The 13,595-nt window shown below is 34.6% G+C and overlaps 1 protein-coding gene across 1 annotated transcript in view; it reads right to left on the minus strand.

Moving 5' to 3' along the window:
• GPR143 (G protein-coupled receptor 143) overlaps window positions 1-10,469 on the minus strand; it is a 57,170-nt gene extending 46,701 nt beyond the window's left edge. The window contains exons 1-3 of the mRNA XM_007500946.3: window positions 9,974-10,469; window positions 8,312-8,421; window positions 6,724-6,818 (exon numbers count right to left, since the gene is read on the minus strand). Coding sequence (XP_007501008.2) covers window positions 6,724-6,818; window positions 8,312-8,421; window positions 9,974-10,214 — 446 coding nt within the window. The 5' untranslated portion in view covers window positions 10,215-10,469. The remainder of the gene's footprint in view (window positions 1-6,723; window positions 6,819-8,311; window positions 8,422-9,973) is intronic.
• Between the last annotated feature and the right edge of the window lie 3,126 nt (window positions 10,470-13,595).

Genomic DNA, 13,595 nt, shown 5'->3' on the forward strand with positions numbered 1-13,595 from the left:
GACTGATAAACTGTGGTATAATTGAACATAATGGACTTTTCCATTAGTGACAATGCAATGACCCAGGAAAATTCTGAGGGACTTATGAGAAAGAACGCTATCCACATTTAGAGGAAGAACTGTGGGAGTAGAAACACAGAAGAAAAACAACTGCTTGAATATATGGGTTGAGGGGAAATGGCTGGGAAGGTAGACTCTAAATGAACATCCTAATGCAAACACCAACTACATGGAAATGGGTTCTGATCAAGGACACAAGTAATACCCAATGAAATTGCATGTGGGCTGCAGGAAGGGTGGGTGGAGTGGAGGAAAGGAAATAATATGTAATATTTTAACCAAGGAATAATGTTCTAAATTGACTAAATAAATTAATTCAAATTTTAAAAAAAGGATTGTCTATGGGGGAAAAAAAAAGCAATAATCATCAAAACAATCTGCAACTGGCTAAGAAATACAATAGTAGATGAGTGGAATAGATTAGCTATACAAGATTTAGTAATAAATGACTAGAGTAATCGACCTGATAAATTAAAAGATTTAACCTTTTGGGACAAGAATTCACTGTTTGGCAGAAACTATTAGGAAAATTGGAAAATTATATGGCAGAGATTGGGATCAGACTAACATCTCACACTATGTACCAAGACAAGGTCAACATGGGTACATGACCTAAATATGAAGAGTATTACTGTAAACAAATTAGAGGAGCATAAAGTAGTCTGCCTATCAGATCTCTGGATAAAGGAAGAATTTAGGACCAAATAAGAGATAGAGAGCATTACGAAATGTAAAATGGATAATTTTGTTTATATTATATTAAATGTCTTTTGTACAAACAAAACAAATAGAAACAAGATTAGAAGTAAAACAAAGCTGAGAATTTTTTTCAGCAAGTATTTCTGATAAAGGACTAATTTCTCAAATGTATAGAGAATGTAGTCAAATTTGTCATTCTCTAATTGATAAATGATGGCTAAAGGCAATGGATAGTTAATTTTCAGATAAAGAAATCAAAGCTATATATAGTTGTATGAAAGAATGCTCTAAATCACTCCTGATTAGAGAAATGCAAATTAAAACATCTCTGAGATACCATCTAGCACATGTCAAGAGGGTCTAATATGGCAAAAAGGGAAAATGATAAATGTTGGAGGGGATGCAGGAAAATTGGGACATTACACTGTTGGTAGAGTTGTAATCTGATCCAATCATTCTGGAGAGCAATTTGGAACAATACCTATAGGACTCTAAAACTGTATATACCCTTCAACCCATCAATACTATTACTATTGCTAGTTTTATACCCCAAAGAGATTATCTTAAAAATGGAAAAGGATCTATTTGTACAAAAATATTTATTGCCACTCTTTTGGGGGTTGTAAAGAACTGGAAATTGAAGCGTTGTCCTTCAATTGGAGGATAGCTGAACAAATTATGTTTATGATAGTGATGTAATACTATTGTACTATAAAAAATGATAAGCAAGATGATTTCAGAAAAATCTGGAAAGATTTACATGAACTGATGCAAAGTGAAGGGAGTAAAACCAGAAGAACATTGTACACAGCAGCAGCAATATTGTATAATGAGCAACTGTGAATGACCTAGTTATTCTCAGTAATGCAGTGATTCAGGAAAATTCCAGAGACTCAAAATGAAAAAATGCCATCTGATTGCTGAGAAAGAACTGGTGGAGTCTAAATGCAGACCAAAACATACAAGATTTCATCTTCTTTCTTCTTTTTTAAAATTTCAGATCTCTTCCAAAAATTACTAATGTAGAAAAATTGTTTTACATGATTACACATTTAAAATCTGATTGCTTACTGTCTCAAGGAGGGAGAAAAATAGGGAAGGTCAGAAGAAGAGAACTGGAACTCAAAACTAAAAAAAAAAGTTAAAGGAACTCTCTGAGAGACCACCTGCATCTATAAGATTGATTAAAAAGGAAAATGATAAATGTTGGAGGGGATGTGGGAAAATTGAGACACCAATACATTGTTGGTGGATTATGATCTGATACAACTATTCTGGAACTGGGATCAAAGGAATAGAAAACCATGAAGACTGTTGGACCCAGCAATACCACTACTAGACCTGTATCCTAAAGAGATCAGAGATAAGGGGAAAGGACCTATCTATACAAAAATATTTTAACTGCTCTTTTGATAATGGCAAAGAATTGGAAACTGGGGAAGAGGGTCCATCAATCAAGGAATGGATGAACAAGTATATGATCATAATGGAATATTATTGCACCATAAGAAATGATAAACAATATGAGTTCCAAAAATCCTGGGAAGATTCACACGATCTGATACAAAGTGAAGTGAGCAGAAACAGGAGAATAGTATTCATGGAATTACAAATATTGTACAATGATCAGCTATGAAGAACTAAGCTTTTAATAGCAAAGCAAGCATCTAAGATATTCACAAGTGACTCACAATGAAAATGCTATCCACAACTAAAGAAGGAACTGTTGGAGTCTGGTTGTGGATCAAAGCATTCCATCTTCCACTTTATTTTCTTCATGAGTTTTTTTATTGTATGTATGATTTGTGGCTTCTGTCATGGCATGAGCAATATGGGAATATGCATTGCATGAAAGCATTGGTATAACCTATATCAGACTAATTATCACATTGGTGAGAGAAAGGAGGAAGGAGGACGAGAATTTGAATCCTGAAATGTCAGAAAACAATTGACAAAAATTGTTTCTACATATAATCAGAAAAAAATTAAGTTAAGAAACTGAATTATATGAGGCAGGATTGAAATGGTGTCTTCCTAACATTTTGTCTTCCTATGGATCATTAAAGCTGTGCAAAGAATTCTTCACTATTAGTAAAAAAAAAATCATGATTTTGGCAAAATAAATAAATAAGTAGAATAAGAAGCATCTGCCTACAACCATCAGCAAGCATTAATTATAATGGGGAAAAGTTAGAAGTCTTCTCAAATAAAATCAGGAGTGAAAAAGGTTGCTCGTTATCACCAGAAATGCTAGTGATTGCAATAAGAAAAAGAAATTGAGTGAAGCAGGATGGGCAATGAAGTAATAAAATTATCACTTTTTGCAGAAAATATGATGATATATAGTACATAAGAAGATATATTCCAAGGCATTTCTTTTCATTAATTCCCTTGATATTCTTGACCTTTCGTTCTTCCAAATTTTTATTTTTTTCTAGCTCAAGAAAATAATATTTTGTTAATTAACTCAGATAGCATTGAATAAGCAGATTACTATAAGTAGAATATTCATTTTTATTATATTGGATCTGCCCATCCAAGAAGAATTAATATTTTTCCAATTATTTAAATCTGATTATTTGAATAAACACATCCAAGTAGATGGCTGAAACTGAAAATATAAGAGAACCAGTAAAGCCCCAAATATATGTGCTCCCCCTGCCTGTTCCTGACCCTAGGTTTGTGTTCTATGGCCCCACACATGCACATACATGCACACACAAAGTGAAAGTGAAAGTAAATTGGAGAAGATGCCACTGCCACAGGAAGATAATTGAAACCGTGGAAATACAAACCATGGGCAAGGAGGCCCTATTGAACTTTTAAAATCCTAAAGACTGAACCAAAAAGTTAGTTAAGGGGCAGCTGGCTAGCTCAGTTGATTGAGAGTCAGGCCCAGAGACGGGAGGTCCTAGGTTCAAATATGGCCTCAGACACTTCCTAGCTGTGTGACCCTGGGCAAGTCACTTGACCCCCATTGCCTAGCCCTTACCACTCTTCTGCCTTGGAACCCATACACAGTGTTGATTCCAAGACACAAGCTAAGGATTTAAAAAAATAAAAAGTTAGTTAAAATTACTAATAATTTCAGCAAAGATCATCAGCATTTCTATATATCACCAACAAAGCCTTGTAAGGATAATAAGAGACAGATCATTTAAAATAATAATAGACAATGTCATATTCTATACCTAGAAGTATAATCTAAGAAAAACCTAGGAATTACAGGAACATAATTATGAAATACTTTTTAAAAATAGAAATAAAGATAGATTTAAATAATTGGAGAAATATTAATTGTCCCTCAGATAGAACCAATATTATGAAAATGAATATTTCACCTATATAAATATATTTATTCAATACTATACCAATGAATTACCAAAATATTTTTTCTTGAACTAGAAAAAGATAACAAAATTAATTTGGAAGAACAAAAGATCAAGAATATCATAGGAATTAATAAAAAGAAATGTCAAAGAAGGAAGTCTGGTAGTACAAGCTCTTAAACAAACATCTTAAAATAAGATGGTAATCATCAAAACTATTTGGTACTGAGTAAGAAATAGAAAGGCAGTTCAGTGGAATAAAAAAGACATATAATAAACAGTAGTGGTATATGTTGGTAATGGAATACTATTGTGCTCAAAGGAATAATAAAGTGGAGGAATTCCATGCAAACTGGAATGACCTCCAGGAATTGATGCAGAGTGACAGGAGCAGAACCAGGAGAACATTATACACAGAGATTATAGTAACCTTGTGTATGGCAAATGTAAAGATTTAAGCTTTTGGGATAAGAATTCACTGGAAAAAGTGGAAGGCAGTCTGGCAGAAACTAGGTAGATAGACTAGATAAGATAGACTATTGTGAGATATAAAATGAATAATTTTGATTATATTAAATTTAAAAGGGGTTGTACAAATAAAACCAATATAACCAAAATGAAAAGGAAAGCAAAAAATTGGGGGAGAACTTTTATAGATGATTTCTTGAATAAAGGTCTCATAACTCATTTACAGAGATAACTATCAAAATTTATGATATTAATCATTCTCCAATTGATAAATGGTGAAAATATATGTGAATAGGCAGTCTTGGGATGAATAAATAAAAGCCATATGTAATCATATGAAAAATGCTTTAAATCATTATTAGAGAAATGCAAATTAAAACATCTCTGATATATCATCTCATACCCCATCAGACTGGCTACAATGATAGAAGGGGGGACACCTAGGTGGCTCAGTGGATAAGGATTCAGGACTAAAGACAGGAAGTCATGAGTTCAAATCTGCCCCCAGACATTGCCCAGTTGTGTAATCCTAGACAAGACACTTAGCTTCAAATTACCTATCCCTTAACAGCCTTCTTGCCTTGAAATCAATATCTAGTATCAATTCAAAGACAGAAGGTAAGGGTTTAAATTTTTAAGAAATAAAATAATAGAAGGGAAAATGACAAATGTTGAAGAGGATATGGAAAAATTGAGACACTAATATACTGTTGTAAAACTATAAATGCATCCAATCATTTTGGAGAGTGAATTGGAATTATGCCTAAAGAATTATAATATCTTTAACCCAGAAATACTATTATTATGTCTGTTTTCCAAGGTGCTTAGGGAAAAAGGAAAAGAACTATACATTGTAAAATATTTATAGCAGTTCTCTTCATAATAAAAAAGAACTAGAAATTGAGTAAATACTCATCAATTGAGGAAAGACTAAGTTGTGATAAATGATTGTAATGGAATATTACTATACTATAAGAAATGATGAGATTTGAGAAAAACATGGAAAACCTTGCATGAAAAAATAAAGAATGAAATGAGCAGAACAAGGAGAAAGTTGTTTATAGCAAACACAATATTGTACTAGAGAAAGAATTGATAAACAGAGGTATGCATAGTATGGTTTTATGAGTGTGTATAAATAAATAAATCTAGATAGATAGATATACATACATATAGTGGGGAGGAAGATAGCTCAGAACTTAAAATATAACAAAATTAATTTAATTTTTTTTAAAGTATTTGTCCTAAGATATGGCTTTCTAGGAGGAAAGAGAAAAATGTAGGAAGAAAGGTAGATTATGTGTCAACAAAAAATATGAATGAAAATCTATTTTTAAAAGCTTAATGAGTTCTTTAGTAGCCTACTGCAATCTGGGCAACATGCATTTTTCATTTGCTTTTTTAATAATCTTGTAAGGATGATTCGAATTAATGATATGAATACTTTTTTGTTTTTTATTGAAAGAATGATTGCCATTTCCTTCTTCAGTTCATTTTGCAAAGGAGGAAACCAAGACAAACAAGATAAAGTGACTTGCTGGGGGTCACACAGCTAGTAAGTATCTGTGTTAAGATTTGGACTCTGATCTTCCCGATTCCAGAAGCAACATTCTGTCCACTGAGCCACTTAGCTGCCATTGTTTGAATCTACATTTTATCATTTTAAGAAAATTTTAATTTTATATGTTATGTATCTTAAATATATAATCTTAGGTACTTTCATCTGCTAGTTTTTTCTTCTTCTCAGATCTAATGCAGTATATGAAATGTTACCAAGCATGTCAATTGATGTTTATCAATCACCAAGTATTTATTGACCACTCTTAGAAAACATCTGAAGTTAAAAAGATTTGTAGGCTTGTAGTAAGATTTAGAACTGATGGGACCTTTGAGTTCATCTAGTCAAACCTCCTCATTTAACAGTCAAGGATACTGAGCATCATAAAGATTAAATGACTTCCTCAAGATTTCATAGCTAATAAGTAATAGAACCAGAATTTGAACCCAGACTTCTCAATCTAAAATACAGGACTTTCTCTTCTCTTATACAAAATAGTTTCTGTAATAAAGCCCTCTCAAAATAAGTGAATTTTTTTCAAAAATTTTCTCCAACAATCAAATGAATTTTGAGTGACAAAATTGGGTTTTTTATTTTCTCTGTTAATACCTTAATCCTGCAGATCTTTTTATCACCAAATAGGCATCTACAGCATAGCAAAACAACCACCAGAAGCAGGCACTATATAACAGTTGGATCCACATCTACATAAGAGAAGGAAAAGCATACATCAACTGCTTGGAAACATTCACCAAATTCCCAAGCCATCCGTGAAATGAAACATTAGAAATCCACTTCCTTTGACGTTATTAATTCAACACATGAATGCATTCAGTCAGACATGTGGCTGTAGTTTTTGCAATGAAAGAAGGATATTTGTCTTGTGATACATTGTTCTCTCTGCTCAACTGGATGTGTTTAACTAGCTTTGTTTCCTTTAACACTTTTATAGAGTGGGAAAAGTGCTCATTTTAAACCATGGTAGGATTGCAGAGGAATTTACAAATTGTAGCTTCTTTTTCTTCAATCTGATTAATGGAGAAATGGCTAAGAAACATATCTCAACCTTGATGGAAAAGAATTGTTTAAAAAATACCAATACCAGTATCTCCCTAGTGTGAAGTAAAATATTTATTCAATTATAACTAAGAAAACTTTTGGGGGCAGGCAATAAGAAAGGGAAAGAGAAGGCAAGAGGTTCTTTTGCTAGGTGAAAATAGAACCCAAGTAATTTCCCTCTCTTTTTAAATATTTGTTTTTAATTCTTACCTGTCTTGGAATTAATACTGTGTATTGGTTCTAAGGCAGAGGAATGACAAGAACTAGACAACAGGGGTTAAACAATTCACCCAGGGGTACATAGCTAGGAACTGTTGGAAGGCAGATCTGAACCCAAGACCTTGCATCTCCAGGTCTGGCTTTCTATCCACTGTTCCATCAAGCTATCCCCTCTTTTAATCTATTGAGGGATATATCTGGACATGTAATTTTATTGATTCAGAGAATTTCCAGTAAAGATGCTCCTTCCACTGATGCATATCAGCAACTCCTCTGGAACTTTTATAGTCTTAGCTGCCCAGAACATAGGGAGGTTAGGTAACTTAGGTTATACAAGTAGGACCCATCAGAGACACGGCTTGATTTTCTTGCCTCCAAGGTTATCCACTAAACCATGCTCCCTCATCTCTGGTTACTACCCATTAACTGACGGCCCAAGAGCTTTGTTTTATTGATCTCCAGAGTTGCCATAATATGAAAAACTCTAGATAAAAGTCCTCAGCATATTAGGTGCTTACTGTCTCTATCCATGGATGAGTGTATGGAAGGACATGGAGAAGAACTCAAAATGAGAAGGTATGGATTGTTAGGTGCATCGCTGAAGCAAATACCTACATGCATGAGATCACAAATCCATTGAAATTCCAAAGTTTTGGGTCAAGACATATTTTGATGATAATGAATTGCATCTAGAATAAATATATCTTTCAAATATACTCCTGTTTTATTCTTGTGGCTTCCATTATATTCTGTACCATGTGAGTGTGAATGTGTGTGTGTGTGTGTGTGTGTGTGTGTGTGTGTGTGTAAGCATATGTGTTCTCATGGGGCCACGTGAGGTGGCAGGAAGCAGAAATTAAGGTAAAAGGTAGGAAAGGGGAATTGAGAACAATGAGAGAAATATGCAGATGGCACTTACCGAACTCCCTACACAGAAAGCAGCGGGCCACACATCTGTTCCATTCACCACTGAGATATTTCCAATGAAATCTGGAAATCCTAACCACACTGTAGACCTGAATATGATACCTAAGGGAAGAATGAACTGGCCTTCTAAGTCTGTAATTGCAATTAAATTTGCATGCTTACATGTAGCTATGTTTCAAGGTATATCCAGAGAGAAAACAAAGACAAACACACACACACACACACAAATGGTACAGAATTGATAAATTTAGTATGATAAATTTAGAGAGAGAACTACAAAGAAAAAGAAATTGCTGAGTGATGGAACAAAGAATATGCAAAACTGGGAAATAAGGAGTATTTTGACTCCTCTCCCAATACTATTATATCAAGAGAAAGGAAGAATCAGCCAGACAAAGGTTCTAAGAGGTCTCTGCAGAGCAAGACAGGCACATATCTACCATTGGTGGATTTTGCTATACCAAGAAAACCATAGATTCAATCTGAAAACAAACAAAAAAATTAGAAAATATGACACCACAACTTTCCATCTCCATAGAGCTTTGTACTTTTAAAAGTAATTTTTAAAGTAGTTTAAAAGTAGAAAATAAGATACATTATGTCATCTTATACATCAAATTGGAGAGATGGTCCATATCATTTTCCTTATTTTACACCCAAAGAGCTTGACAGTTTTTTCATCATATTCACTTTCAAATGAATCCCTCCTCTCCGATCCAAGTTATCTTTTGTAACAAAAACTAAAAAGAATGAATTAAAAAGTTCAGCAAAACTATCCAGTGCATTAATTCAATCTAACAATGTTCTAAAACCATGTCTTACAGCTCTGCAAAATAAAGGAATAAGACAGGGAGGTAAATTTTCTCATCATCTCTTCTGAGCAGATTTTTTTTTAATTGAGAAATTTAAGGGCATAAAAATTCATGTCCAACCAAGTGACTTCTAAAATTTGGAAAGAAAAATCACAACAAAAGGCTCACATCTAATGAATCCTATCTATTAAATTCTGTTTTTTTTTTTTTCATCCTGAGTATATGTGTCTACTCTCTCTCCTTTTTGCACCTCAATTTTTGCCCCTACTTAACAAGCCTCTTGAAACTTCCAATGACGTTTCTAAAGACTAAGCTTATAGAATCAATGGAGAGAACTGTAGGGCAAGGCCACTGTTCCACTTATGGCCCAGAGGTTGGCAGCTGGTACATACAGCTCTTTGTATGTAGCAGGGGGCAAGGCAAACATGCAGACTCTCTCCTTCCAACAAAAAGCTCTTACAGCCTCCTGATTCTAGGCACTTTCAGCAACACCTGGTTCATAATTTAGCAATTATATCAGTCCCATTCAACAAGCACTTATTAAGTGTCTACTAAGGGCTAGGCATTTATAAATCATACTAGAAATCATAGTTCTCCCTACAAGAAAAGTAACTTGAAAAGAAATTCAAACTATGCTAATCTTTCATCTTTGCATTGTTCTTCCTGACCCACCCCCATGCCTCCAAATTACTTTCCTCCTTTTAATCTAGAATTAAGTGGCAAAGGACTTCCATTAGTCTACCTCATCCTGACCAACTGAAAAGCAGCCTTTAGATTTGCTTTGAGATCATCCTCTCACTCTAGGGAACAGGTGGCAAACCCCACCCCAGACCCCTCTTTACCTAGGCAGCCCAGAAAATCACAGGCAGAGATGAAGAGCAGGATGGTGGCAGAGGAAGTTTGGGGGAGCTTCTTGGGCCCCTGGCTCCTCTTGGGAAGGAGCTGTAGCACACTGAGCAACAAGTTGAAGGAGGCACTCCCAAGGCACACCCCATTAAACACCCGGGTCTGGAAATCCAGTACCAGCTGTGTGGCTGCATCCCGGTTGGGGCAACAGAAGGTCTCAAGCCTGGGAGATGCCATTGCCAAGTGTGATCTATGGTGTGTGCAGAGATCTGCAACCCTCGTCTGCTTTAGTCCAGAGTCAGGGAGGTCTCCTCCTTCCCTGACAGATCTCTGGCCTCAGGGATTAGATCATGTGCTGTGGCTGGGCAAGGAGAGGTCATGTGGGTGGCTGCAGCTCAGGCTAAAGCCCCCTCAGAGCTGAATTTCTTCTCTCTCAGAAGCTACCTCAAAAGGGAATAGTCTCGAGCCATGGGAAAATTTTTCTTCCTGAATATTTCTGAAAAGAAGCTACAGTGTGAAGTGGGAACTGAGTGTGTTATTTTCACTACCCGGGCATTACTCCAGGCGGGAGTCTCAGGCTGTAGGTCTTAGATCCAGAAGAACTAAATTTTAAATACCAATAATAATAAGCAGCCTAGTAATCAATTTCCTATCAAGAGAGAGCTTTTAATGTTCATAGCTTCTAGCAAAGACTCTAAAAGTCAAACTCAGAAATGCTTTTTGAGAAAGACTGTCCAAATTGGGCACCTGCTATTTTAAAGATGAAACAGTAAATGTATTTTTATTCTGAACAATAGTACCACATTTCAGGGTCAAATGTTTAAGAAGAGGCTCTGTTTTTAAATTTTTTAATGACTTTAAATATACATTTTCAAACTTAAATTGCAAAGAATTTCCCCTGTGGGTGAATTTTTGGGATGACATGATTAAGAATATGACAGAATAGGCAAGTGTGGATGGGTTGAAATCTACATCTTTGGAGGGAATTCATGAATCAGTAAGATCACACATCCATTTCAGAATTAAATATGAAATAAAACTGAATGCTTTGAAACACACTTGAATGCTACATAAGTATAATGGTAAAGACTGACCCCAGGGAAGAGATGGCAAAATCAATCTTCCTCTTTTGTAGAGGTAGAGGCTTATGAGTAAGGAACCTTGTCCCTACTGTCAAACTTGGTTGATGTGTTGGTAGTTTCCTCCAGTATGCTCTTCTTCTTTGTTCTTTGTTCTCTTTCTTTAAAGTCTTTACTTCAAGGGAAGGCTCTTTCCATGGAGTAGAGGAGAAATGGAATTAGAAGGTAATATGATGTAAAAAACAAGAACTATCAATAAAAATACCCTTAAAGATGTATAAAGACAGATAATCTAGAAACAGTCTTTAAGAAGTAGTGAGAGCTATATTTATTATCATTAATAAATCCTGGGGACCTCACTTTACCAATCTGTAAATTTTTTCTAAAATATTAAATTAAAATATTAAAATTTCTAAAATTTGGCTAAAATAATCTCTAATATTCCAACCAGTTCTACACATCTATGATGTTATTAATCCATGTACATTTCTACTTTAAACATTGAGACTTTTCTTTCCCAACAAATCAGTATGAGTAAACACAATAAAAATGTTACCTTTCTTCCTACCCCCCAAAATAAAAGAAACCATTCTGGAGATTTGTCAAGAGATTTCCAACTAGTTTTAAGGGCCAGCAAAATTATTTGTGGAACAACAAGCTCTGCTTCCCAAATAATTTAATTCAGTCCTTCCCATGCTTACTTTTCTATATTTCCACCTAAGCAACTTCACCTGTTGTACAATTTTAATTGAGGGCCAGCTTTTGTTCCTCTCCCTTCACCAAATACAGTGGAGTGGGTTTCCTGTTGGGTTAGTCACTGAAGGCCAACCAGAAACTTCATTTCCAGAGGGGAAGTGGGATGCTTTAATGAGACAATAGACTGCAAAGCTTGTGACAACTTCAAAAGAATTAGAGCCTGGCACAAGTTTGTAAATGTATTCTATTCAGGTTGCAGCTGCTCTTAGACACAAAATGCTCAAAGTCAAGACTGAAAGATTAGGAGAATATGGAAAAAAAAATCAACTATTTAAAAAAATGATCTGGAAATCCCAAGATCAGAAAAAAAAGGAAAAGAAACTATATGTTCTAAAATATAGCAGCTCTCTTTATGGTAGTATAAGGATGATATTAGAAATTAAGGCTTGTTATATTAGTTTAGAGATAAGAAGTAGAGAAGCTGTCTTGAGGAAAGAATTGGAGTTTCAAAAAGAGCTGAGACAGAGTGTCAGTTTCAAGTCTAATGGTTTTTCTGTGACAGTTGCTCTCTCACAGTTGGGAGAGAGATTCTCTGAAGGCTTAGGAGGAGGTAACATCATTTTCTCTCTCTCACTATTTGAGGTAGAAGGAAAGGAGGGAAAGACCTGAAGGAGCTAAGTGTTTTCCTTAACCAATTTAGGAAACACAAGTGATTATCTATTGTTGTTTTTCTAGATTTTTAACTCTGAGAAGACCAAAGAAAGACCTGGTCTTTATTTTGGACTCTGAGTCTGCTAAGGCTAAAAGTCCTAACTTGATTCTTGCTGAGGCTCAGCCAGCTAGCCTTTGTAATTTTTATAATTTGTAGAAGAAGTAAAGAATTATAAGGATAATAGTGTTAGTTTATTTAGAATACTAAAAATTTGGGTTAGTCAGATCAGGAAGGATTAGTCTAGACTTTGGAAATAAGAGAAGCAGTTCCTTGTGGAACCAGGGAGTTTTATTTGGTTGGAGTTAAAATCCCTTAGAGTTAGAAATCCCTTTTATCCTTATATTTTCTTTTTTTTAATTTGGAAAATTTTATTTAATTAATTAATTTAGAATAATTTTCCATGGTTACAAGATTCATGTTCTTTCCCTCCCCTCCTCCTACTCTTGTCCCATAGCTGACACACACTTCCACTGGGTTTTACATGTGTCATTAATCATATCCTTATATTTTCAATAAATATTTTGTTTTTTATAACAAAAGTCTCTATAACGTCCTTGTGCCTGGTTCTAAAGAGAAGTTCACTTGTGAGCTTCACTTCACTGATATAAGCTGAAGATACTTTGTAAGCACAGCAAGCAGAGTATCTAAATCAGTTTATAAACCCATAATCAATTCATTGCCTATTAGTTTTACAGTTTTCTGGTTATTATTTTTATAGTTTGCCTATTAGTTTTACAGTGGCAAAGAATTAGAAATCGAGGAGATGGCTAAGTAAATGATTGTAAAAAATTACTGTGCCATTAGAAACAATGAGTGGACTAATTAAAAAAAATTGGGAAGATTTACATAATGGAGTAGAACCATGAGAACATTATACATAGCTACAGATATAATATTTAAAGCATAAACTGTGAATGTTACCTCCAGGGAAAGAATTGGAAAATGGAAACATGAAAGTTATAATTTATATGTACCAAAAAAATAACCTAGGAAATAGATTGAAGGAGAGAATTTAAGAATAATTAGATTACCTGAAAGCCATGATGCCCCCCCAAAAAAACTTGGATACTCAAAAAATAACTAAGAAAAATGGTGTGTGTGTTTGTGTGTCCCCTAAATGGCATAGTACTC

The sequence above is a fragment of the Monodelphis domestica genome, chromosome 8, assembly GCF_027887165.1.
Source record: "Monodelphis domestica isolate mMonDom1 chromosome 8, mMonDom1.pri, whole genome shotgun sequence".
Classification (NCBI taxonomy): Eukaryota; Metazoa; Chordata; class Mammalia; order Didelphimorphia; family Didelphidae; genus Monodelphis; species Monodelphis domestica.